Here is a 25442-nt window from a genome sequence, read left to right on the forward strand (position 1 = left end):
TTTTAGAAAAAGATAAATGCTTTGTCACTAAAGCAAACTTTATCTACAAGGTAGAATATACCAGGTAAATCACTAAATCCAGCTAAATCATTGGCAAAATTCCCAGGCATTTCTGCAGCGTCAGGGCTTCACTGTTGGGGCTTCGACTGCTCAGCAGATTCCCCAGATAACAGGACCTTCACTTTGAACCTGCTGTGATTTTCCTGATGGTGCTGAGCAGCCTCTACTCTCACCCATGTAAGAGGGAGCTGAGATCCTCAGTTCTTGGTACTTTACTGGCACGCTCAGCATCTCACAGCAGAGAGAGACATTGATGGTCACTAATGCCGCAACACTTAGGCACTAAATAGCATGAATTTTGAATGTACGCCTTTTCAATTAACTGTTATTTGTTAAGAAACAGCAATGACTTGCTCAGTACTGCATGGTTAGAAACAAAAAACCAAAAACCTTCTCACATCAGGGAACTTACTGTTTTAAGAATAGACTATGCAAAGAGACCTTGAGGGAAAAGGGTAAGGAAGAGGAAGAAAGAGAAAAATGTGTCAGTTTACTATTTTCTTCTTCCACCCTCTTAAAGCATGTTGTAACAAGAGCGATACCAGTTGTTAGAAGCAGTTAAAATGAAGCCTGGGATTATACCATGGCCATGGAAGAAAACAGGCATGGGAAGAGAAGACAAAGGCAGAGTTAGTCCTGGGCTTCTGAAATGAAGAGCTGAGACACGCAGAGAAGAAAAGAAATGAGGCTGCAGACAAAGATAACAATAGAGAATATATCTAAAGAGAGAAAGAAGGCATTGTAGATATGACCAGATTAACAACATTTGCCAACGTTATTTGTGGCTGTGGTTTGAACTGATGACAGAGTAGTACTGTAGAAACATGGAAAACTTGAGGAGGTCTGAGTCATCAAATAACGCACATTCTAACTGCGCAGGACTTGACCATGAAGGACCTTTTTGCATGAAGGAACTTCAACCCTGCAAGGGTCCATGCCCAGCTACAAAATGCCCACACAGTAAACATTACTTCAAAGGCCCCCACCATGAGATTCACAGAAGAGGTCGCAGGTAAAGGAATCAATCCCGCACGGCCCCCACCTAGGGGAAACCCTGCAGAGCGCCACGCTGGAGGATCCTGTGGGAGAGAGACCACCAGAGCTTGGCAGCCTGCTCCTGCCAGAGAGCCTCGGCATGCGCAGGAAATGGGGACGCAGGCGGACGAGCGGCGGCCCAGCCCGCAGCGTGTGGGACGGCCGGGCCGCTCGGCGCGTCACACGAGCCGCGCTCCAGAGCCCTCTCGGCAGGAGCCACCACCTACCACGCTCTGGCCTGGGCTGCTGGCCTCTCCTCCTGAGTTTGCTCCAGCTCTCTTTGCTCCTTCTGTCAGGCCGAGCTGCAGTCCTGACTCCCTGTCTTACTTTGGCTTCATTCCTCCTCAAGTCTCTCATTTTCCTTTCAGATTTCAGATCATTAATTTCTTGACCCTTGCCCACGTCCCTAGCCATGTTTAATCTGACCCCAAGCTTTTCTGGCCTCTAGGGAAGGATCAGCTCCATCACAGAAAGGGTCTTGATGCCCCTGACTTCACCCAGCACAAGCGCCGGGCCTGACAAGCTCACGGCCACGTCTGTGTCCATGTCCCGTGTTGTGTCTGCCAGGCAGCCAGTGCCCACAGTCACTCACCTGTTGTGTCAGAGTGAGACTAAAAGGGAATACACTAAGTCATGGAGAATGGGCTGCTGTGCTCAAAATTGGCAGATACAGTGTCTGAGATTTCACAAGATTTCTGTAAGATGTTAACATCTGTGTTCTTCAGTTCAACAAAGCACTGACAAATTTCTGTTTTGCAAATCATGAAACAAGTCTTCTGTTCCTCCAGCCTTTGTGAAACCACCATTCCTTCTTGCAGTAAACATTATTTTTGTCATTATCAAATCAGTAATGATGAGGAAAGCAAACACAAAGGAAGGAACTTGACATGACCGAAGTCCTTTACATTTCTGATCAATTGGCTCAGGCACCTAAGTGAACTACCAACTCCAGATTATACATAAATTATTAAAATATCCTACAGTCTCTTCAATTACTTATTCCATAAACAACATAAAGTACTCCTTGGGAAAAATAAATTCTCTATCCATCTGCAGTGCAGATATGCAAGAACAACAGATCTGCGGCACATTCCGGCCAAAACCAAAAATAAACACAACTCATACACTGGCATTGTACTGGCTCTGTAATCCTCTTCATGCCAGCAATTAAAGAGCTCTTTTTAAATTAAACACTCATTCTGTGTTTGCACAAATCTGCCAACCTATCTCCCTTAACTCATCACCATGTATTTTATTGGATTCTCACCAACAATTTGCCAGAATTTATTTTGCTTTGTTTCCAAAGAGAAGTAAGTTCAACTCTGAAATGTATTATATATGTGAATTCAGAATTTTAGTCTGGACTCAGTTTAATTGAAGAAACACAGCGGATGTGGCAGACCAGTTCTAAACTTACATCTGAGAGCTCTATCCTGCTTATATTAGAAAGATGCCAATTTTCAGGTAACTAAGTAAAAAAGGGAATCACAAAAGTCAATTCAGAATAATCTTGGGTTTCTACCCCACTTGTACATACCTTCATTTTCAGTATTGGCTGGAACAGAATCAACACCAAAGGGATGCCATGGCTGAAGGTCATCTAGGCTGAACTCTCCATCCACTGGAAGAAGTTCAACTGTGGTCTTAGTTTCAGTTAGTGAAGGCATGAGAGCATCATTTCCATAGCTGATTCTGGGTTCACTGATCATATTGGCCAAAACATCATCAGAGTAGTTTTGTTCTTTCTGAAGCAATTCATCTGCAAGGAAAGAAAAACAGAGACTAACTAAAAGAGCTTGAGGTTTTTATGATCCCTTTCCAGTGCTATGATAGTAAAAATTTATCAATAGGATATTTTTTATGAAATGTATTTTTTATGAAAATAAAAATTTAAATTTAAAAATTTAAATTTAAAAATTTATTTGGGATAGTCAGAATTCTGTGATAAGCACTGCTGCTAAAGCAGGAAAGCTTTTTTTTTTTTTTTTTTTTAATATCAACCAGAATTTTCCAAGACTGTTTTCTACTCATGTATCACCAGAGATTTTGCTTGATGAGTCACTGGCTTTTTCACAATCACTTTCAAGAGAAGCATAAATCAATTCCCAACATATTGCTGTAAGTTAACATGCAAAAAAACATAGGAAGGAATGTCTTTATTCTTTCCCAATCTTCTTAAATGCTGACCATCACAGCTCATCATTGCTCTTGAATCCTAAGTCTCCATGGCACTTACTGCAAGAAATTGGGCTTACAAACTCAATCTGAAGAAACAATTGCTCTCTTAACATATATACTTCAGCCAAAATACTGAAGTAGTTCTTTTCCAATAATCTTAAGCAGTAAACACCTGTGATATAAATATGTAGCATTAACCTAAGTTCAGGTTTATACAATAGGCTGAATACAGCAGCTAGATAAAATATTCAAGTCTCTGCAAAACATTTTACAAGCAACAACCTGGGCAACATTACACAAGCTTTTTTTTTTCACTAGAACAAGGTGAGAATAATAATAACATTTTTCAGGTTCATCAAATGTATGTGACATACTGTCCAATTCAGTGTTAAACGTAAACTAGGAGATTGTGTGCTTCATTACTGCAGATCCCCACGACAATGTTCCTCCACTGAGCTCCTCTTTGCTGATAATGTTTCTTGGTAAAGAAAATGCATTATCTGCAGGTAACGTTGAGGGAACTTGGCACACCAGGGTACCTCCAAGTAAGCAAACAATTGCAACGAGGAATCTAGCAAGGAGTTGATAATAACATGCCAAGGAACTTAGGGCTTGAGCTTTACAGTGTTAAACAGTTTAGTCAGAAGATTGTAAAGATTATGCTACTGAGTGCAAGTGCTTATAGTCATATATGGTGTGTACAAGCACGCACCAGCTGATGATACAAAGGCTTTCATTCTTCAGTCTTCTTCATCCAGAAAATGAGCTTCTCTTTTTTTTTTTTCACTCCATTAAAGACCTATACTGTCTGTCACTGCGTCATGCCTCCATCTGAAATCTGCAGCAATTCAGGGTCAGGAAACCTCACGCTGCTGTTAGACCCTTTGGGCTGCTCTCTAGGAGCTCACTTAATTCTCTGTATCAACAGTGAGCAACTGAATCTACATCTCCAAACCTACTGGCTTTGAGGCCTCCTAGTCCCTGTGAAGGTTCGCTCCCACCTCAAGGACAGTGAGGTCCAGTCCTACCAAGACCTCCCAGCCCTCACTGACATCTTTTGAGTCCCATTTCCCTCCCGGGCTTACTCCAGCAACACACTTGCTAACACCCAGCCCACAGCACCATGGAAGCCCCCACACCCACGCGGTGTCCCTCACAGAGCATCCCCCAAACCCAGAGGCACCAGAGCTGGCTCTGCTTCAGTGCCCTCATGGGGGAGGATTGTTATGGCCCTGCTCTGCAATACATCCCTTAAAGACCATCTCATAGCGAGATAACTTAACGTGGCTCTGTCTTCCCTTTTACTACACCAAAGCTGAGACATCAAAACATAACAAAGCCATTAGTCCAGCCCTGAGACCAATATGAGAAAAAGGTCTTAAATCCTGTCAAATGACGTCCAAACCAAATTTTCCTGTTTAAGCAGTACCTGCATTAGTAGACAGTGAGCCAATTTCACTGTTAATATGTACAGAAAAGTCAATTTTGTCATTTAATTTGCTCATTAAAATGAATTACGGGGACAGCATAGAGAGTCTGTGTAATACTGAATTGTTTGTCCCTTTGTGTTTGTTTTATTGAAAACAGTATTATTTTATAAGATACACAATAAATCTTTACCATGGAGGCAAGTTCAATTTTTTTCTCGACAGTGCACTTGCATTAATCCTTTACCAAATTAAAGTGTCTCCTTACAGTGGAGAGAACCAAAGAGATTAAATATTCTGAGCAGACATTGTATCCCATTACCAATGTTAATTCTTATTAGGGACAAAGACAAGGCTTTAGAGCAAGGACCTGGATATTAGTGTTCTGAGTAGGAAGGCTGGTTTCTGAAGTGCCAGCTGCCTGTCACGTAGTCACAGATGACACCATCCAAATATGTTACGATAAAAAGGATCATTTGATATGATCTGAATGCATCATGATAAAAAGTCACCCTAAATCCCAGAAAAGCGATTATCGCAGAACAACTAAGCATCTCGACAGCCAACAAGTCCTTCGGACAGAGGAACCAGATGGGTTTGGGGGCGCAATTCCTCTTTCCTGCCGTGCCTCAGTCCCTGCTTGGGGCAGCCCGTGGTGGTGGCAGCACGCGGTCGTGCCCAGGATCCCGAGCCCTCATGCCCGGGATCCCGAGCCCTCGAGCCGACCCTCAGGATTCCTGTCCTCCCTCCCCCAGCTCGCGTGCGCCGTTACCTGTGGATGGAGGCCGAGGGTGAGGAGCGCCCAGGGCTGGCACGGCGCTGGGGAGGAAGGCGAGTGCCGCGGGCAGGAAGGCCAAGGCCGCATGAGGCAGCCACAGCCGGGTGCTGCGGGCCGGCGCAGGGGGGCACGGGACTAGCATGGTGGCGCGGCTGCCTCCACGCTATGGGTGCCGGGGAGGACGCTGCACTGGGACGCTCGGTGCCTCCGAACGGAGGGTGCCGTCGCCAGGGCCCGCAGGTCCCTTTGTGCCCTGCTCAGCTGCCGTGCACGGCGCGGACACTAACCGGCCTGCACAATAGCTTGAGCGAGGCAGCACCGCGTTACAATGAGTGGATTATGATCACGGCCATTTTACAAGGGGGAAACAATGGCCAAAGTGAATCAGCCCATCTGACGCGGCGGACGAGACGCCGAGCCGTGGTGAGACCCTGCGAGCTCCCGGCCGGGCGCTCTGCTCGAGCCCATCGCACCAAGGCATCCGAGGCGGCACCGAGCGACCCGTGTGTAAGCAATTGCTCCAAGCTGAGAACTGCTAAAAAAACAATTTGCTCCAGGATTTATGGTTATTGACACTAGCTGACAAATTCCAAGATCAATTTTTCAGTGTCGATTTTGTTCACAGTGCTGTTAGCTGCTTGAGTCACCAGTTACACTAACGGAAAGCCATACAACCTCATCGTTAGTCACCAATTTGAGCATTGCCTCCATTTTTCACAGTTGCCAGTTCAATCCCTCCACCTTGCAAAAGACAATTCTGCAAATAAGCAGGGAATAAAGATGAAGGCCAGCATGTGCATTCAAAACTATTTCAAGGGTTTACTTTGAGTGGCAAAGATTTTCGACATTAGGGTTGAAAATAAAGAGATTGTAAACTGCTCTTCAAAATTTCATCTAGCAAACCAACAGGCCAAAAATCCTACCTCAAATTTCCCATAACAGACTTGCTCCTCTGTTGCTGCTGTTGTTTGGCACACTATCTCCTGGCATGCTGCAAGTGCTGCTACCACTTGCAGAAGAATAAAGAGGATGTTTAAGCTTACTGTCATTTGGAAGCGGTTGTTCAATAGTACCCACGGCCGTGGGAACGACCCACATTCAGTCCAGAGCACAGCTCTCCCAGCAGCTCTGGATCTGGTGTGCAGGTGCACAAGTACTTCACAGACAGGACACCTACACCCCAGCTTACAACAAGCCCTCCTTTAGGCACCCAAACCCTTTCTTTCTCAGCACGAGAAACTCACTTCTGGGATTTTACTAAACCATTTCTCAGATTTATCACAATCTTTTGTCTCATTGTGGGCATTTCCTCACAGTTTATCACTACTGAGCAAAACATATAGAAATACTGAAGTGAAATAGGTTTGCGAAAGCAAGCAGAAGGTTAACACCACTACAAACTCCTTTCAGACCATCATCTCTGGGGCAGGGAGACATACAGAGCAGAAGGCAAAGGAGGATCGGAGAAGAGAATAAAAATCTGCTACAGAAGCTTTTGGTGGACCCTTGACCATTCAGATCAGCTCAACTACAGAACCCTCAGAGCACGTATTGGTAAAGACAAATCCTGTTCAAAGTGATGGGGTCTTAGAATGGTAAAAAAAAAAACCCACAGATTTTGTAAATATCTGCTTTATATTGGCATACAATATCAGCCTAGAGTTTACCCCAATGCTTAACTGACACAGCTATAAAGGTTGTAGTTTAATACAGAGCAGCTTTACTTACTGCTCTGGAATGCCAGCAATCCATTAGTTATCTTTCAAGTCATCATTTTTACTTACTGTACTAGTTTATTATTTAAGATTTCCAAAACAACTTATAATACTTGTTTTTAGGTGACAAAATGTGCCCAAAACACCTCTTCTATGCAGTAGTTAAAACACCCATATATCACATGCCACAGCTTAATCTCAACATCAGAACTCCTTTCTAAAACCACTTCTACATGGTAGAATATACACTGATTTAACAAAATTTGTTTGGGAATCAACTCAAGTAAATGGTTACAATTACAGACAGTCTTACTGCCTCAGTCTGCATTCAATCTGAACTGAACACATGCTTTTTCCAAAGTAGTGGTTGCTTTTGAGAATATGCTTTCAAAATGACAAAATAAAAAGTGTCAGCAACCTCCTTATTCTTCTCAACAGCAGCACCTGCAAAGCGCCTAAGTCTCAGCGACTGCTACATTTGCACGTGCACACAGATTAACTTGTAACAGTCTGAAGACAGTCTAAATCATACAAATGCTTATTTTACAAATAAGTTTTGCTGAGAACATCTACCCAATAGTTTCTCACAGCGCACCTGGTAAACTGTAACCAGCTAGACACACTAACTCTGTTGCTTCCATTAGGACACAGCAGTTTTACATTCTTCAGTAGCAGCATGTGTCCACAGGAGTTGCTCTAATGCAATGTAGTCAGGTGTTAACGTAAATTTCAGTGGCTACATCCTAGCAGTCATGAGTCAAAATGCCAAGCCTAAATTAAAATTGAGGCTTCCCTGATGCCTTTCCTATAGATGTATTTGCCTCTACATTAGGGCACAAATGCGTGTGTATATGTGCATATATAAAATGACAGCATACCTCTAAGCGTTATACTAATTTCACTTTTACAAAGTTGACGCAAAGACATGATTTTCACATTCAGAAGGCCCATGTATTTTTGCATAAGTCATTTTCACTGACATGTGTTTTAAGCAAGGGTTTGTGTAGGAAACTCCAGAATATTAAGTGTTATTATTGAATGTAAGGATTTTTAAAAAGGTGACTTTTTTGGCTCAAAGTGCTTTCCATACCTGTAGTGAACCCAACTTCTATAACATCAGGAAAGTAGGTTAAGTCATTTGTGTATGTTGTGGATTTAATATACATAACTTTTTGCATCAAATGATATTTCCTCCTCTAAGGTGAAAGAAAGGAATATGCCAAAAAAGACCTGGGGAATTTTCTCCAGCCTTTGCCCAAGTCAGAAGAAATTGTACATGTGAGCTCAAATTTAATCTCATTCAATCCTTCACCTAAGCAGAAAGGATTAAGATCTGCTTAATTTCAAACATATATTTTATAAAATCAATTTCTATCTTCTAATACCTGATACGGTGTTATGCTGTATCAGGTATTAGAAGATTATAATGTCACGTACTACTAAGTGCCATCATTATGATATTACTGAGATGCAAAATACCATTAGGTGGCATCCAGTGTTGAACTAATTCATTTTTACAGAGTAGTCCAATACAATTTGGAGAGCAGCTCTGACGAGGACCTTGCTGGCGGGCACAGGAGCGCCGTGTCGCCCGCGCGCGCTGCGGGTGGCCATGCGAGCGCCACGCGCTGCAGCAGCACCGGGAAGGCCTGGAGAGGAGCCCAACCTGCAACGCTCGGGTTTGTGCTGCCGGACGCGTGATCGCCTCGTGAGAGCAGAGCCTCTCCCCAGCTCATGGTTAGCCTGGCCTGTTACAGCCCAGCTCTGCTCGTTTGGAAACTTGCACGGGGCAGGCTGACTTTCGGCATGCAGCTGAGACTTTAAAGAGCAGAAATCACAGAAAAATAATGTTTCACAGTTGTTATTTTCTTTCCTTAGAGACATCACCACTAGGGCAAGGGTAAGTAGAAGCAGTAGCTTTGTACACTTCAGAATGAATGAAAATCTCGCTCAGTAAGGTAATAAGACTTTTGCTTTTTTCAAGTTCTAGGAACATGAGCATTTAAAGTAAAGTAAAATAGCAAACTTAAAATATTTTCTCTAGAAATAAGGTAGTAACAACCACTCTTCAGCCTTACCTAATACAGCCTTAGAACTGAAGTTTTGAAAGAAACACATCGCTGAACTTCAGAGTAGCTGTAACAATTGCAACCATATTAAAAGTGAATATCCTTCTAATATATAAAAATAATAACGAAAAAAATCTCAATTTATCATCACTTTTACTTATTTTCTGTTCCTTTCTGGTTGTGCTCTTTCCGCATATGTAGATTTCTGTGCTTCCAAAACCATAGCATTAGAATGATGCAAATCATTCCTCTCCTGTAAGGAGGTGCCTTTAATAGTCTTCTGGTTGCATTTGCCTTGCAGACAGTATTGACTTACACTATAGAAAAACAAATGAGTTCAACTTATATACGGTGCGACTGTTGTTTTGCAAGTGGACCATGTTGTAGAAATTATTCTGGTAGAAAGCAGTATTCAAAGCATGAGAAAGCTCTGGAAGACCCAATTCAGTGACACACTTGGGTGCTTGTTTTATTACCATGTAATGATTGAATTCAGCTTGGTGTTTTTGCTTCTCATTTGTGATGGACTTTGATGCAAATTTAGTTTCGGATGTGACTATAGAATTTCAAAAAGCTTTGAGCAGAGGTCCACGGGAATTTCCGAGACACATAATCAAGGAAGAACCAGTACCACCCATCTCCCATTTGTTACGGAGCCAGCTCAGGGTCTTGGAATCTTGCCTACTTTTTTTTTTTTTTAATAAAGCTGCTATGATATTCCTCACCTTAAATGAAAGAATACTATAATTATTACAACAAACTCTTAGCTATCTAACAACTAAAGACATTAGTTATGAGCTAAAATTAAGTATAAATGTATGCTTATAGATGTGTGCATATATGTAATTTATTACTAGTTAAAACCTAGTTAATGACTGTATTTTCCTTTTAGTTAAAAGCAGAGAGTATTAAAGGAAGCTTGGGGGAAAAGGTAAGTCTAAAACCAGAAGCCTGTGTTATTTCTGAAAAAAAAGTTAAATACAAATGCCAGACCCTTCTTTTCTTCAAGGCACAATTTCTTTTTCCCCCATCTTTATTATCTCCTTCTCTCCCTCTCATTACCTCCTCATTATGTGGTTAAATTAGTAATATTGTATCAGGAATAACTTTCACAACTTCAAAAGCCCTGGAGTAAAAGGTTGAAAAATCCCACTCCCATGTTACACCATTCCTTTGGGCAAGAATGTCAAATGAAAAGCAGTTACCTGCACACCGAGAGCAACATCAAGTTGCAGCTTCAGGATCTCTAGGTTCTAGATATATTCCCTCTGCCCCAAAGCAAACTTTAATAAGATAAAAAGAGAAGCAGCCCCGGGGGGGGGGGGGGGGGGAACTCCAATAGGGTACTGTGAGAGACTATTGCAAGTGTAAAATATAATCTTAGAGCAAAGAAAACCATTCACCTCAGTCAGCTATCACTTAACAGCTGCTGGAGATAGATTATAGACTCTTAACAAAAAAGCTACGACGTTCTTCCTCTCTCCAGTACAGAACCAATTGTGGAAAAGAAGACTCAAATTAAACAGTATTTACATAACAGTAAAACCGCTTGAGTAAAAGAGAGGTAATTTAGTTGCCAGTTGCACTAAAAGATGTTTTTCTTTAGTGCAATTTAAATACTGACATTTTTTCCTTCTCCTTTCCAATCACAAAATACTCTCTCTTCTTTACTGGCTGCCCAGTGTAACCAGAACACTTCTGAGACAACTACTTTCTGCTCCACACAACTCTAGCTGCTCTTATTTAAAAGCCATACTTGAAACCTAGGACAAACTGTTCATAGAGTTTTCCTTGCAAAATAATTTATTCACACCTCAGATACTTAGGGGAAAGGTCTGGTCTGAAATATTGCCAGAAATTCTTTAGAACATTCTTCTAGGTAACATGAATCAATAAAATTCCCTGAAGTTCCTGCTTCAATAGGAAGAATTGTTAAAAAAAAAAAAATGAGAGAGAGACACCCACGCCTCATCAAACAGCTCTTCAGTGATGGCCCGGCGGGGATGCTCTGCGCTCCAGCACTGCCCGGCCCACTGCCTATGGAGCAAGTGCTGCTGCTTCAGGACACTCGCCAGGAAGAGGATGGCAACCCAGCCCCAGCCTAAGCCAAGCAGTATTAAAATAGGCTTGGGGAAGAATATGGAACTGTAACTCGATACCGTAATCCGGACCATACATGATACACATCGACATCCACACAGAGCACTGTGCTAAAATCCTAAAGTTTAAAATTATCTCTATATTTAACTCCAAGTGAAAATACCACTAAATGCTTCAAAGTAGGTGGAAAAATCTAAATTTAAACACAAATATTCCCTCTGCCCTTGCCTTTTCTGCAAGATTAATAAGTATTCCTTATTATTCTGTCAGTCCTATGAGAGGAGGGAAGAAGCCATGAAAATCTTTATTCTAGCAGATTATTCATCTTAAAGCTGAAACTGCCTTACAAAAAAGGCATTTTAAAACTTTTTGAAAACTTCTATTGAGCTTTATTCTCATTTTCTATACTGACAAAAATGATCAGAGTTACTTGCTGACCTTACAACACAGTAAAATCCAAAAACAGGGCAGAAATTTAAACTCCTCCTGTTTCCAACACCTGAAAGAAGTCAGTTACTCATCATTTTCTAAAAATACTTCTGAAGGTCAAAGTACAAATCCCACATGAATTTCTAACGCATACTGAACTCTGAGGCAGCCAGGGAACTATTTTTATTATTTAGAGAGTGATTAAGGAGTATTTAGGAAACTAAATAATCTACAACTATATATACATATATGAGTTTTAATTTATTGCACCTGATTCCTCTCATCACAGAACTGCCTTTTAGATATGACTCACTTGTCCTAATTTAAATCAGAATTCACCAAAACTGAACCCTGAAAACTGAACTCAGACAAAATAAATTTTGGCTATTTAGTAACTGCAGCTTTAGCACTTGACAGGCCAAATGTTTCCTGGGTTGTCCAAGTATTCTTGCGATATGCTCATTATGTACAGCAAAAAATACAAATTAAGGGGTACATGTCCTGTTTTGATGGCTTCTTTACCATTTTTCATATACTTCATTAAATAGCAGGGAGCAGAGCGGTGAAAGAACTGGAATCCCCACCTGGCTATTGCTACTCAAGAAAATGTATTTTTCAATTAAACTGGGGATATGAGAATCTCACAGCAGGGGAAAGCAGTGCTGATGAAAAATTGCTTCATTTGTAACCCCATGTGCATGGGAGCTTACTGCTAGGAGATTATTGCAACATTTCCATCAATCCAGGTATTCTGTAAAATCATCCATCCTCGGTAATTTTTTTCTTCTTTATCCCTATAATAAGAACATGCCCTGCAAGAATAGATTAGATACTCTTGACCGTAATACTCTTGACCTAAACATTTTCATGGAGCTGAGCTGAACAGCATGTTATGCCCGAGTAAAACAGAACTTACAACATCATTTGCAGTAGAGGCCACCTCTGCCCTGCCCTGCTGGACGCCCGACCACAGTCACACAAACTTGAGACTTCAAATTCCTCCAGATGAGAAGTCCAGAGACCTGTTCTGGGAGCAGCGATTGCAGTGTTACCTCTACAAACTGCATTATCGAGCGCACACGGTTGGTACTGACAGGCTGGGACTGATGCTCGGACACACAGCCGTTTGGTAGCACTGGAAAACTTGTGCCCAACTCCAAAAACATTAATTTGCTTCTTTTACAATGTAAAATTTCCTACAAGGAATTTAATCTTGGACCAATTTATGCAAAATGACAGAGCTCTTTCTTTAGAGGAGGAAATTGTGAAATAAAATCCGTCATTCAACAGCTGCCATGAACTGGAAGCTACCGTGGCATTGGTTTTACTCCTGCGATTTTGGGCTGCTTTGGTGCTCATGGATACTTATTAAAGACAGTAAGGAGAGGGGTTTGTTAGAGGTTTCCCCATCTCCACAAACTGGTAGAGGCTGGGGCAGGAGAGCACGAGGAGGCTCCCCAGATGACTCCTTTTTGGCTTAATTGTGGGACCTCTGCATCATGCATGTCACATATACCTTTCACCTGCTGTAGACATGCATTTCTACACATATTTAGGTCTATGTATGGTTAGGGCACCAAAAAACTCTCTGTAACAAAACGTGATGGCATTTCCATAAGCAAACAGTATTTCACTTGATTGAAAGCTACACATTCATAGCAAGTCAAGCTCTTCTAAGCTAAGCCTTCCTTCAGATCATATTTTCAAGCTAGAAAACATCGAGATCTTTCCAGACTTTTGTTATCCACCCAATAAAAGAGCAACATTTTAAACTTGGTGCAAGATAAGCTAACTCATTAGTTCCTGGAGTGGCAGGAGCAATTACTACAAAAGAGAGAGGCTGAGAGCAGCCACACTGCAGCACAGGGCAGTAAAAACAAAATTTAAAAAAATAACACCAGGCTAAGGCCACGTGAGAAAAACTGCAAGGCCACCACGTATTTTATCTGTATCCTCGCAAGAACAAGCGATCCAGCTTCTCTTCTTACTTCCGTCAAAGACAGAACAGAGCAGCAGATCAAATCAAACACGTTTATGAACGCATCTGTGCTCGTATCTATGTAACTACGAGGCAGTCACGACCTATTTTTTTTTTTAAACAGAACATATCCATGCATTGCTATAAAAATAGTATCATCTTTTTAACACTTGCATACAATTGTAACCCCTCTAACCAGGAGAAACTAGGGTCTCCAAGGAGAACTCCTCAGCCTCTGGTCTGAAAGACATCAGAAAATGGCACATGAAATGGCTGGAAAGTTACAACCGAATTCCTAGTCAAAACCACATTTCTCTGTGTGTACAACCAAACAAGAAAAAATAGGAGAAAACAGAGACCATGAAATAGATGTAGTACAAGAGTAAATCTGTTGCCACTACGATTCCAGCATTTTCTCTCATTCACAAACTTCCGGAGGGTGATAATCTTCTATTTAAGGAAATAAATAAATGAAAAAATCCTTGGGCTACAGTAAGAGAACTGGAAAGGATACAGGCTAAAGACTTCATGCCAGGGTAGGACAGAGTGCCCTCTAGCTATTAGCTCCTACTGAAAACTGACCTTCTAATTTCTCCTGCTAAAAGATGCACTATTTATTTGGAATGAAATATTTAAATATTGACTGGAATAGTGGATCTCCAGAATATTAATACTTGTTTATAATCCACAAGTCAATTTTTAGCCCTTGAACCACTGGGCCAGATTTCCTCAAAGGTGTAAATGAACCAGAGGAAACCAAAGGAAGCCAAAAGGAACCAAAGGAAAAATATCTCATAAAACATTTTGTGATATCTTTTAATTCTGATCAAATTTCTGAAAAGCAGATGAAAAGAAAGAGGCCCCACATCTTCTCCTGCTTAATAGAGCTCCCCTCTCCAGCTGATCCAAAGACATGTAAAGTCATTCATCCCTTTCACAGTATCTGCAGGAAGCTTGTTCTCTGCTTCCCTAAAATCATGTTCACAATATTTATGAGATTCAAAAAGGGCTTGTGCACATAAGAATCAGGATTAATATCTTTCCTGATGAACAGTACAGCTCATGGCAAGATACAATAGACTATTTAGGTACAAAAGATGGGGAGGATACGGCATGCTAGTAATGAAAGCATTTGAAAACGTCTGTGTCAGTAAAGTATATTTATATCTATTTTAATCATCTACTATTCTCTGCCTAATTTCCTATGACAGTCAAATAAACTGGACAGAAAATAAGAGATGCCTGGAAGAGAAAAATGTTGCATCTATTTCTAGGGTTTCTTTTTATTTCTTAATCTGCAGCAAAAGATTTCTCTACTAGCACACAGAGCTGAGCCTCCAGCCTGCAGAAATGACAGAGGTTTCTCACCAATCTGAAGCTGCCTAATGATGTGCAGGACTTCCAAAGCCTGAAACAACACGTACCTGTCATCTCGGCTGCCAACCACCTCTGCCTATTAAAACACAGTAGAGCACACGACATTGTTAGATCCCCCTTAAAAACAGAATACATCACCTTGCTCCAGCAAATAGCTCCACTGCATCTTACTGGTATTTAAATCAAAAGAGAAGTGTTTTATACCAAGAGCCAAAACCACTGGCACAGTAAACACTATAATGGAAACTTCCCTGTGTGGAAGATGTTTTAACTGTTTATCAGGCAGTTCACCCGGATCACATCACAGCAGTAATTAAGCATATAAAAACTGTTAAAACAGTCTTTAACACTTAATGTAAAGCTTGTTTGCTCTTATAGGTGAACTCTGCTATTTTTTAACCATGGTGACCCAGCAAGGTATTTTTTGCTATAGTTCCGACAATCTATTCAATTGAGGGCCACGGGGCTTTCGAGAAGAAGATCAAAAGCTACAGAAAATTCAGAGTTTTATTTGGAAAATGAAGGTTCCTGGCTATGCATAAGTGTGTCACATCAATTACGAGGAGAAAATACGGGCACAGTTAGTGCTGGAAGTTAACCTGGTACCTGACATCTGCTTGAGATTGCTTGTTCCCGTCCCGTTATGCTTGTGGGAGAAGGAGGGGAGCAGAGAAGCCAAGAGGACAGAGCCCGGGCACCCGCCTGGAGCCCATCCCGAAAGCTGGAGGCTGGGGCTCGGCGCATGCTGCGGCGAGAGCTGCACACGATGGTACTGCTTCCAGAAAACCTGTTGAGAGCTCACTGAAACATTCCTGCATGGGGTACACAAACCCCATGAAACCCAAGTGGAAGAGCTGCTGCCACAAAAAAATGCAACAGTTTTACAGAGAGGAAACTTTATTCAGGCTGGAAACTTAATCCCTAGGATTTGGCAAAGGTGACATTTCCTGGCCTCCCGAAGAGAAGGCAACCGTCTCCTGAAGTACCAACCAAGTGCCTGGGGCAACTCAGAAACCAAAATTCCAGGTGACAAAGGAGACCTCCTGAATTGCAGAATGTATTAGAAGTAGGTAGGACTAGTCCAACCTTTATCAACTACAGACTTTGAGAACAGCAGCTGTACAATGAATTTGTGGCTTTCCCTATTTGTCATTTTAAAAAACAAAAGAAAACACTGACCGTAAAGTATGGTTAACTAGAACAGAGAGGAATTGCTTCAGAAAAACAGCTTTACATCTCTAATTTTCCAGTCCTCAATGTGCTTCTCAGCATCTTTGTCTAGTCCTAGAAACCACCTCAAATCAGCAACCAAGTTAACCTTGCAGTGCCTATCTTGGCACAACACAACGAACAGGGATGACTGAAACCTTCATTACCAAAGCATGCTCCCGTGCAAGCCTAAATGCTAGTGTGGACAGAGGCAGGAAGACTGACAGTGGCTGAACTGGTTCGTCATTTGGATCACAACCTTAAGAATCATTACGATAAGGGCAACTGATGATAATTCCTCTTATTTTTTTCTATATCGATTCACTAACTAGGTCCCTTCCTCTACAGGTAAGGCCTACAGTGCTTATTCATTCACCCGTATTTCAACATTCCTGTTTTGCTTCAACAAAAAATATAAGGCACTATAACTACCCTGATATATGATATTAATTGCAAAAAAAGGACTATTACTCTTAACCTTGTAGTCTTGGAGGAATTGGATTCCTCTATATGGCAACTTGACTTGAAATAAAGGTGCAGAAATCCTACGCATCCCTTCAATGGTTCTGGTATCATTTTGCAGGAGGCCTTCTCACCCTTCAGCTAAATCTTAAGGCAGCAAGTATATGAAATAGTGTCAGGAAAAGGATATTCTGAGAACTGCTTTCAAGCTCCTACTTGCAGTCTGAGAGACATTTCTAGTTATATGTTTAAAGCTACATTTTCAGAGAGATCATGATGAAAAAACAACTGCAAAGCAAGCAGGGCAGGCTGAACTTGATTTTGCAAAGCCTCCAAGGTTAGGTCTTGGTTTTGCAATGTCTAGCCAAAAACCACCACGGTTTTCACTTGGGATTGGCAGCCTGTGGCAAACAGCTAATGCTCTCAGAACTTCTCAACAGATATCACAGCATAGGCGGAAAACAGCACACGGGTTGAGCTGTGGAAATAAATGTAGCAAGGTTGTGAGTTTGCTGTAGGTCAGAATTAACAGCTAGAAACAGAAAATCAACAATCAGCTTTAAAAATGTTGGTAGGCCAGAACTGAGGCAATGTCAGTCTGAAAAAATGCACAGAGGCAGGCTGATAGGTTAAAGGGTTAAAAGGGGTCTTCACACATCTTCAGTCTGTAGCTTGCCCTGTATTTACAGATGTCAACCTTTCTCTAAAAATACCCACACAATCTTCACAAGAAGATGTGAACGGAGCATTCAGAGGCACAACTTGGAGTTTGCTGTGCTGGGCTGATGCACGTAGACACTGGAAATGGCACGTTACCCTCAGCATCCTCTGCACTCTGCATCCAGCTCAATGCAAGTAGCCGTCTGGGGGGCTGTTCCTCTCCGTCCTCCCTCCCTACTACACGGCGTGAAGGCGGCATCCGCACCGCACTGCGGAGGAACAAGATAAGGGCAGTGGAACCGAACGACAAAGCAAGGGGAGTTTGGACGTATTTGCCAAGGAACAAACAGAATCCTGTTTTCTTCCTTATTACTTGCTCACAACTGAGTGTTTCAGAGCTGGTTACCACACTGCCGTAGCAAGCTGTACTGAATTTTTCATCAGTAGTGGGCCACAAAACGTGCAGTCAGGGACATCGGTTTGGAAACAGAGCAGCAAAGATAAAATAAAAAATTCAGCTCAAAGCCTGCTCAGTTGACTGATATGCAGAACTCTGATGTAGCTTCTAACTCAGAAGCTGCGCCGCTGCCTGCAATAAATTACCTTTTACATACATGGATAAGCAGTCTAATCAAACAGGACTTAAAGCAGGATGTGTTAAAAGGACTTGCTGATTCCCCTTAAAGTCTGCCATTGCTCCTTCTGAAGTCTTGCACATATTAAATAGTATATGAGGTTTATCAGAGAGAAAAGGTGGGAAAAGTGTAAAAATATCTCTTCTCAGGTTTTTGCTGCCACTCTCAGATTCATGGGATGGGCTCCTGTCCCTGCTCAGCACCAGGGAGTGCATCTGCTGTGGAGAGTGACCCGTGGGAACTGCAGGACATTTGCATCAATGTTCTCTGAGAAATCCACTGCACCCTGAATGGCAAACCAGGCCCTACACAGCATCTGGCCTAAGCTTTCCGAGCCTTGTCCTAAGACTTGTGGCTAATGTACAGGGTGGCATCCAGGTGGGTTTTGAAGATCTCCAGAGAAGAAGACTCCACAACCTCTGTCACCCTCACAGTAGAGAAGTTCTTCCTCGCATGGAGGTAGAACTTCCTCTATTTCAACTTGTACCCATTACCCCTGTCCTGTCACTGGCCACCCCCGAGAAGGGTTTGGCCCCATCCTCCCTACATTCTCCCCTCAGGTATTTGTACATATTGATCAGATCCCCTCTCAGCCTTCTCTTCTCCAGGCTCCACAGGCCCAGCTCACCTACTCTTTCCTCACGAGATAGATGCTTCAGTCGCTTAATCATCTTTGTTGCTCTACACTGGACCCTCTCTGGAAGCTCCATGTCCTTCTGGTCCTGGGGAGCCCAGAACTGCACCCAATACTCCAGGTGCAGCCTCACCAGAGCTGAGTAGAGGGGGAGGATCCCCTCCATCGACCTGCTGGCGACGCTCCTCCCGATGCAGGGCAGGATCCCATTGGCCTTCTTGGCCACAAGGGCACATTGCTGACTCATGGTTAACTTGTTGTCAACCAGGATGCCCAAATCCCTCTCCATGGAGCTGCTTTCCAGCAGGTCAACACCTAGTCTGTACTGGTGCTTGGGGTTATTCCTTCCCAGGTGCAGGACCCTGCACTTGTCCTTCTTGAACCTCATGAGGTTCCTCTCTGCCCAACTCTCCATCCTCTCTAGATCTCTCTGAAAGGCAGCACAGCCCTCGGGAGTGTCAGCCACTCCACCCAGTTTGGTGTCATCTGCAAACTTGCTGAGGGTGCACTCTGTGCCCTCGTCCAAGTCACTGATGAACAAGTTGAACAGCTCCGGGCCTGGTAATGACCCCTGTAGGACACCACTGGGCACAGGCCTCCAACTAGACTCAGTCCCACTTATCACCACCCTCTGAGCTCTGTCATCCAGCCAGTCCTCAATCCATCTCACTCTCCACTCATCCAGTCCACACTTCTGGAGCTTTCCTAGGAGGATGCTATGGGAGACTGTGTCGAAAGCCTTGCTGAAGTCAAGGTAAACAACACCCACAGCTCTCCCATCGTCCATTCAGCCAGTCACCTCATCGTTGAAGGTTATCAGGTTTGTCAAACACGACTTTCCCTTGGTGAATCCATGCTGACTACTCCTGATCACCTTCTTTTCCTTAACATGCCCAGAGATGGTCTCTAGGATAAGCTGCTCCATCACCTTTCCAGGGACGGAGGTGAGGTTAGACAGGACGCTCTCTGTAGCTCCTACAGAGAGCCCTTAACCCCGCCCCACATGACGCAGAGGCAGTCGGCACCGTTCCTGCTCTCACATCTGGAATTTGTTGCTCCAACATATGCTTGGCACCCTCTGATGACAAGACATGAAGTGTCCACTTCATGTAAGCTCCCTATTTTTCAGAGTACTGCGGGTGTCCCTGCATGTCCATATGCTCAACTGGTGACAAACAGCTACAGATAAGGATGATGACTATTCTACATCTTACCCTAAATTTCTATCATCATCTCCACTAGAATTGGGAAAATAAACCATCTTTTGGAAGGCTGCTTTTGGTTTGGAAGCTAGGTTTGTTGTTTTGGATTCAGCACCTTGAAACCAGAGCTGGGAGCTGCTTTTTGAGGTCAAGATCTTCAGGAATATCCTGTATTTGAAAAGAACACCAGCTGCCCAATTGCTAGATTGCAATTCATTAACATCAATAAAAAGTATCTTCAGATTGATTACAAAAACGCTCTGTATACAGTTGCTGTATCTCAGCAGTAACTTTCTTTTCTAGCTGATATAATTCAAATTTGTTCCTCAATATGAAGTTCTCAACAGGTAACAGAAAGATTACAAGTGTACATCTAATTCTCAGACACTTTCCTGTAAAAGATGAACGCCTGTCTCTCAGGAATGGATCTTTGGCAGTGCACTGCTGGGAATATAGGAGGAAAATTTTAGTTTACTTTCAGTCTAGTATCAGGAAAAAAAGTAACAGCTGGTGACAGAGAAACTGTGCAAAAAAACAGGCATAGTATTCCTAGCAATGAGAAAATCTAGTCCAAACCGGCACCTTATTGCACATCACAGGAATTAACCACAAAGTATGAATTCACAGGAAAGCAGATTGCATTTGTTCTGTTGCTCATGAAACTACTATTCAATGTACTGCTCGCTTACTCAGTTTAGAGGAAAACTACCTTTGCTATGGCCATGTCTTCTAATGCAGATTATTCATTCCTCAAGGTGAAAACTGTTGGTGAAGAAGCTAGAAACTGTACATGCAGTGGACAGAAAACTAAACGAGAAGATGTGCCACCTTAGCTAGCATCCCGGGCTGAGAGAACAATTTTTTTTCAAATATGCTTCCTTACCCACAATTTATTATTCAGAGACAAAGTGTGTGCAAAAGAGGTTCTTATCTTCATATTTTTCAAATTTCCACTAACTCAGACTTTCTAAGTCAATGGTTCTTAAAAAAGGTATTTAATGAAACATTTGTCTTTTTAATGAGAGTTGAGCTATTACTTGGAAATGTTACAAAATGCATTTTTATTAATATTTAACTTCTCCACTGATTCTGCAACTATAAAAGATTTCTTTTTTTTTTCCATGGATTTAGGAAGTGTACCAAGACTAACAAATTCAATAAACGCAGAATAGATTTTAAACAGACAGATCCCAAAGTTAGGAAGATGCAGCAAGGAATTATCTCAGTGAACTTCCTTCCATTAAAACTAATACGTAAAAGCAAACACAGAGTCAATGCTAGCAACAAGGGGAATGCTGGTATCAAGAGAGAATAGGCTTTCTTTTCGGCATCTAGTACAGCCTAGAGCCAATAGGACCTTCTTCAATAAAACAACATACATTTGGACGCTTTTAACTTTGCAATGCTGTGAAGAATTCTTGGTAAATCCAAAATGGCCAAAAATCAAAGTAGGGAAAAGTACTTCAGAGACTGTGACAATCTTTTTCCTTTGAGATATCTTAGCTTCTCTCATCTTTTGGGAAATAACATTCTACGAATTTCAGTCTCTTTTCCACACTAAAAATAAGTATTAAATTTGAGATTAAGAGTAAGATTTCTGTAGACAACTAAGTAGTTAATAGAACTTTGCTCTCATGTCACTTCAAAACCTCTAAAATTTCCATTCCATTTCAGTACTTAGGATCAGAACAAACAAACAAAATAAGCACGTCCCCACCAACAAACATTAACATTGCCAACAACAGAGGAAACTGAAACTTCAAGCAAAAAAAACCCAAGAGAATAATGGAGCTGGGGAAATAACGTGAGCCGAGCATCTCAGAGATTGTTTCAAACCATTTTTTTTAAACTGTACTGTACAACTACAGACTAAGGCTGATGACGGTGGCTTATAATTGTGAACAATCAAAACACATGGTGGGGGATGATTACTAATTCCACCGTCTTTCTCTTCGCTGATCCCTTCTCCAACTCCCATGAAGGCACCTCCTTCCCAAGCAGCAGTTTGGACAAGTGAATCCACTAGGACGCTCCTCGTCCCACTCCTCCTTGGGCCCTAACCACATTCCTGCCCTTAACCGAATCGCTCATAACCACATCCCTGCCCTTAACCGAATCACTCATCTCCCTCCTTTGCTTTGCAAAGAAATTGGTAAGAGATCCACTGGTCCACTGAGGCTGCTTATTTGTGAAACTAATCTAGTAACTGCCCTTCCAGAGAGGACGTTTCTTGTGCAAAAAAAAAAAAAAAACTGTTCCAAAGACAAAGACCATCCCATCACTGGCCTTTCCTTTCATCCAGTTACTGTTTTTCTTATACGTGCACAGCACAAACCTGATTACAATTTAACAACCCTCATTGTAATTTAATTTATAATTTAAGAACATTGGCAGTTTTGCTCTCCCGTTTGTCAGCTACAACAGTGTGTCAAGAGGATGCATTTTAGCTTTTGGTGGTGGCTTTTCAACACAGAAACATTTCTTTTACTGCAACTTTAATCGTTTGCATACCAACTTCATCCTGGATCTCCTCAGCCACAGCAGGCACATTGTAGAGGAAGGAGAGGGACTGGTTCATGCGTTCATATATCACACGTAGATGTGTCATAACCTGTGGAAAAACAAAAGTTTTAAGGAGGGGGATACTGTTGTTATACATCATTACTGCAAATTTTATAGACTATGCAAAGCAAGGTTGTTTTCATCTGTGCTGAGTATAACATTTGGGTAGGCTCTCTGTACTGAAACTGTCAAATCCATCACAAAACATACCTCTCCCACAGCTGCCACACTACCTTCTGGGCCACACAGGCTCCTCCATGGCAACAACCTGAGCTTGCATGGGAGCAATCAAACAATTTAATGCAGGGGGTTTAAATTGGCTGTGAATCAGTCAGAGCATATCTGCAAGCAGCTCTCGTGGCAGAAATTCACAGCCTCTCTTACCCTTCAGTAACTGGTACATTTGCCCAAACCCTTAGGCTTTTGCATCGCACCTGAATCAAGTGAGGTCTAATGTTTGCTGGATCTTCTTTTTATTTTGTCCTAATAAGGCAAAAAGAATCATCTGCTCTCCGAAGAAAGCTCCAGTTTTCTAGTTTAAAGCATCTGAGCTGCCTTCCCAGATGAACTCCTGTGTTGTTCAGTGTGATTACAACCCTATTGCTGCAGGTTGCTGGTTGCTGCGGGCGCCGAGTCACTGCAACTGCTCCCCAGGGCACTCCCGGGAAGCACCAGCTCTCCCTCAGAAAGTCGGGCAACGGAGGAGCTGCAGCGGGATGACTTACGCTGAGTGGGCAATGAGGCCTACACAGGCACACGGGTTGCAAACAGTCACTTCATTGAAGAGCTGCTGTGGTTTATTCAAATTGAAATAGAGTACTTAACGCTTTGACTGAAATAGCTTGTTTTCTACTTTCCACTGAAACCAACATTCCCCACCAAATCTGCCAGCTTACATTAACCAATCTTTTGGACAAATCAGGAAGAAAAGGTATTACAGAAATATTCCTTCCTTAGCTCTATGTTCTTACTACAGTATTACCATCATACAGAAAATAGGGCCTACAAAGGCAGACTGTATTTCTTGTATCTAAATGTCAGATTCCAATTTTCCTTTATATGTGCTGACAACATACTTGCAGTTTGCAAATTTTCACTTTTTTTTTTTAAATAGTCCAGTTTTTTAGAAACTAAATAGCTATGCTGGATGCAAAAGGACATGCTTGAATGTTTCAGACATTTAGAACTGCACATTTCTAGCTGTAGCAATTTTATGATCGTATAATCTCAGTCTACAAGTCTGGCTGGAAGAGATGCTTGAGAAGTCAAATAAGTAAATTGTGCCATTCATGGAGATACATGGTTTAATTTGTTTTTTAGTGATACCAATCAGTTCAAAAACTGTGGCTAGAACAGAGCTTGCATCCTGCAGAGGCAACTGAAGCAGATTCTGCAGATTACAGCATTACAACATTTTTAACAACTCATCGTCTGCCCCTGCAATTTTAACTGCTGTTATGAAAGCCAGCTACTTCTGCAGATTTTTTTTCTTTCTCACTCTCCGCAATTTATGAGGGAAAACACAAGAATTGTTCCAAAATATACACGTTAAGAACTGTAGTAAGATTCAGCAACTAAAATGGCACGAACTATGCCGCTCATTTTTTAAGAAAGAGTTAAGCTCAAGTGCTTTGTAAGAATCAAATTTATAGATACTACAATACCTCTGTACATACACAGAAATGTTAGTCTCAGTCAGTCAGATGTCTACACCTCCTCTGCCACTTCAGCAGAGGGAAGTAAAATGGTGCATGGTAACTAAACCTATTAAAGATGCTCTCTCAGAAGTATTATTTACCAAAGCTCTGGACATTATTGCTCTAGAGGGTGCCTCAGGAAATGCCCACAACCCACTCACTGCCTGGATAAACAGCTCTTCTCAAAAGATACATCATCCACACTCTATTTCTACACCACTTTGCTTTAATCTGCTGCTGAGAAGCAGAATACTTCTTATTGCATGTAAAAGTGTACAGGAAGGGGTACATTTTTGTTTTTTTGTTTTACACATCAGTTGACAATAACACAGTAGTTATGAACAAAGCAGACACCATTAACCCTCAGGAGGGAGATTACCTGAGATCTGATTTGGGCAGCTTTCTTTGGGTCTACCATGCGGACGTGTTCAAAGTGTTTCAGAGTATGCTGCCTGTCCTTCTGCTCGGCACGCACGTACTTCTTCAGCATGTTGAACACGTGACGAGGCTATGGAGCAGAAATAAGAAAAAAAAATGGTTTAGTTTAGAACAACACAGGTTTTACAGCTCCTTAGACCAAAACAAAAGCAGAACCTGCAGCAGGGATCCTCCAAAGGCCTGACTCCTCTGAGCAATACACCATCACTCAGCTCCTTCAGAAGGGACAACCACAGCTGACACGAGAAAGCCTTCAAATACCTGGTCTGGCCAGCAGGAAAGTCTGGCTGATACTTTTCCTCATCTATCTGCTGTGATGTCAGCCCAACACGGCAGGAATTGCTGTCTCAATACGCTAATACCTCTCCCACCCTTCCTCTGGATGACATTTCTGCTCTTTCCACCAAACCACTTCTCCCCTTCCGGCCTAAGGAGGAAGCCCCCATGAGCCAGCCTCCCAGCTCTGCAACTATCACCACGGCAAGGCAAGTTCCTCCCAGAACACTCCCTCAAATCTGGTCTTCATCAGAAGCTTTTCAGGGAGTCCCACAGCATGTTGGCTATCTGACCAACTTTAAAAACAAAAAAAAGATTGCAAATGTTAAGGCTCATCAGGAGTACACTGAATGAGCATACCCAGATTCAACTCTATAGAAAAATTGTCTGGGGCCTGCCCAACACGTGCACAGAAGTCCATCTGAAAGCACTTCGCTATCCCAGTCAATGAATAATCACCAGACCTGACTCTAAAACTCCACCAAAATCAAGACTCTTCTTTCCTGCTATGTCTTTAGAAA

At 42.2% G+C, this 25442-nt stretch overlaps 1 protein-coding gene across 2 annotated transcripts in view; it reads right to left on the reverse strand.

The window, feature by feature from the left end:
• The window catches only part of APP (amyloid beta precursor protein), a 187764-nt gene that overhangs the window by 21646 nt on the left and 140676 nt on the right, over positions 1 to 25442 (reverse strand). For both annotated transcript variants that reach the window (XM_088529802.1, XM_088529803.1), the window contains 3 exons: positions 24587 to 24715; positions 22460 to 22559; positions 2633 to 2854 (listed from right to left, as the gene is read on the reverse strand). In XM_088529802.1, coding sequence (XP_088385928.1) covers positions 2633 to 2854; positions 22460 to 22559; positions 24587 to 24715 — 451 coding nt within the window. The remainder of the gene's footprint in view (positions 1 to 2632; positions 2855 to 22459; positions 22560 to 24586; positions 24716 to 25442) is intronic.

This window comes from Tinamus guttatus, unplaced genomic scaffold, assembly GCF_059628265.1.
Source record: "Tinamus guttatus ecotype Peru unplaced genomic scaffold, ASM5962826v1 Tinamus_guttatus_pri_ptg000347l, whole genome shotgun sequence".
Lineage (NCBI taxonomy): Eukaryota > Metazoa > Chordata > Aves > Tinamiformes > Tinamidae > Tinamus > Tinamus guttatus.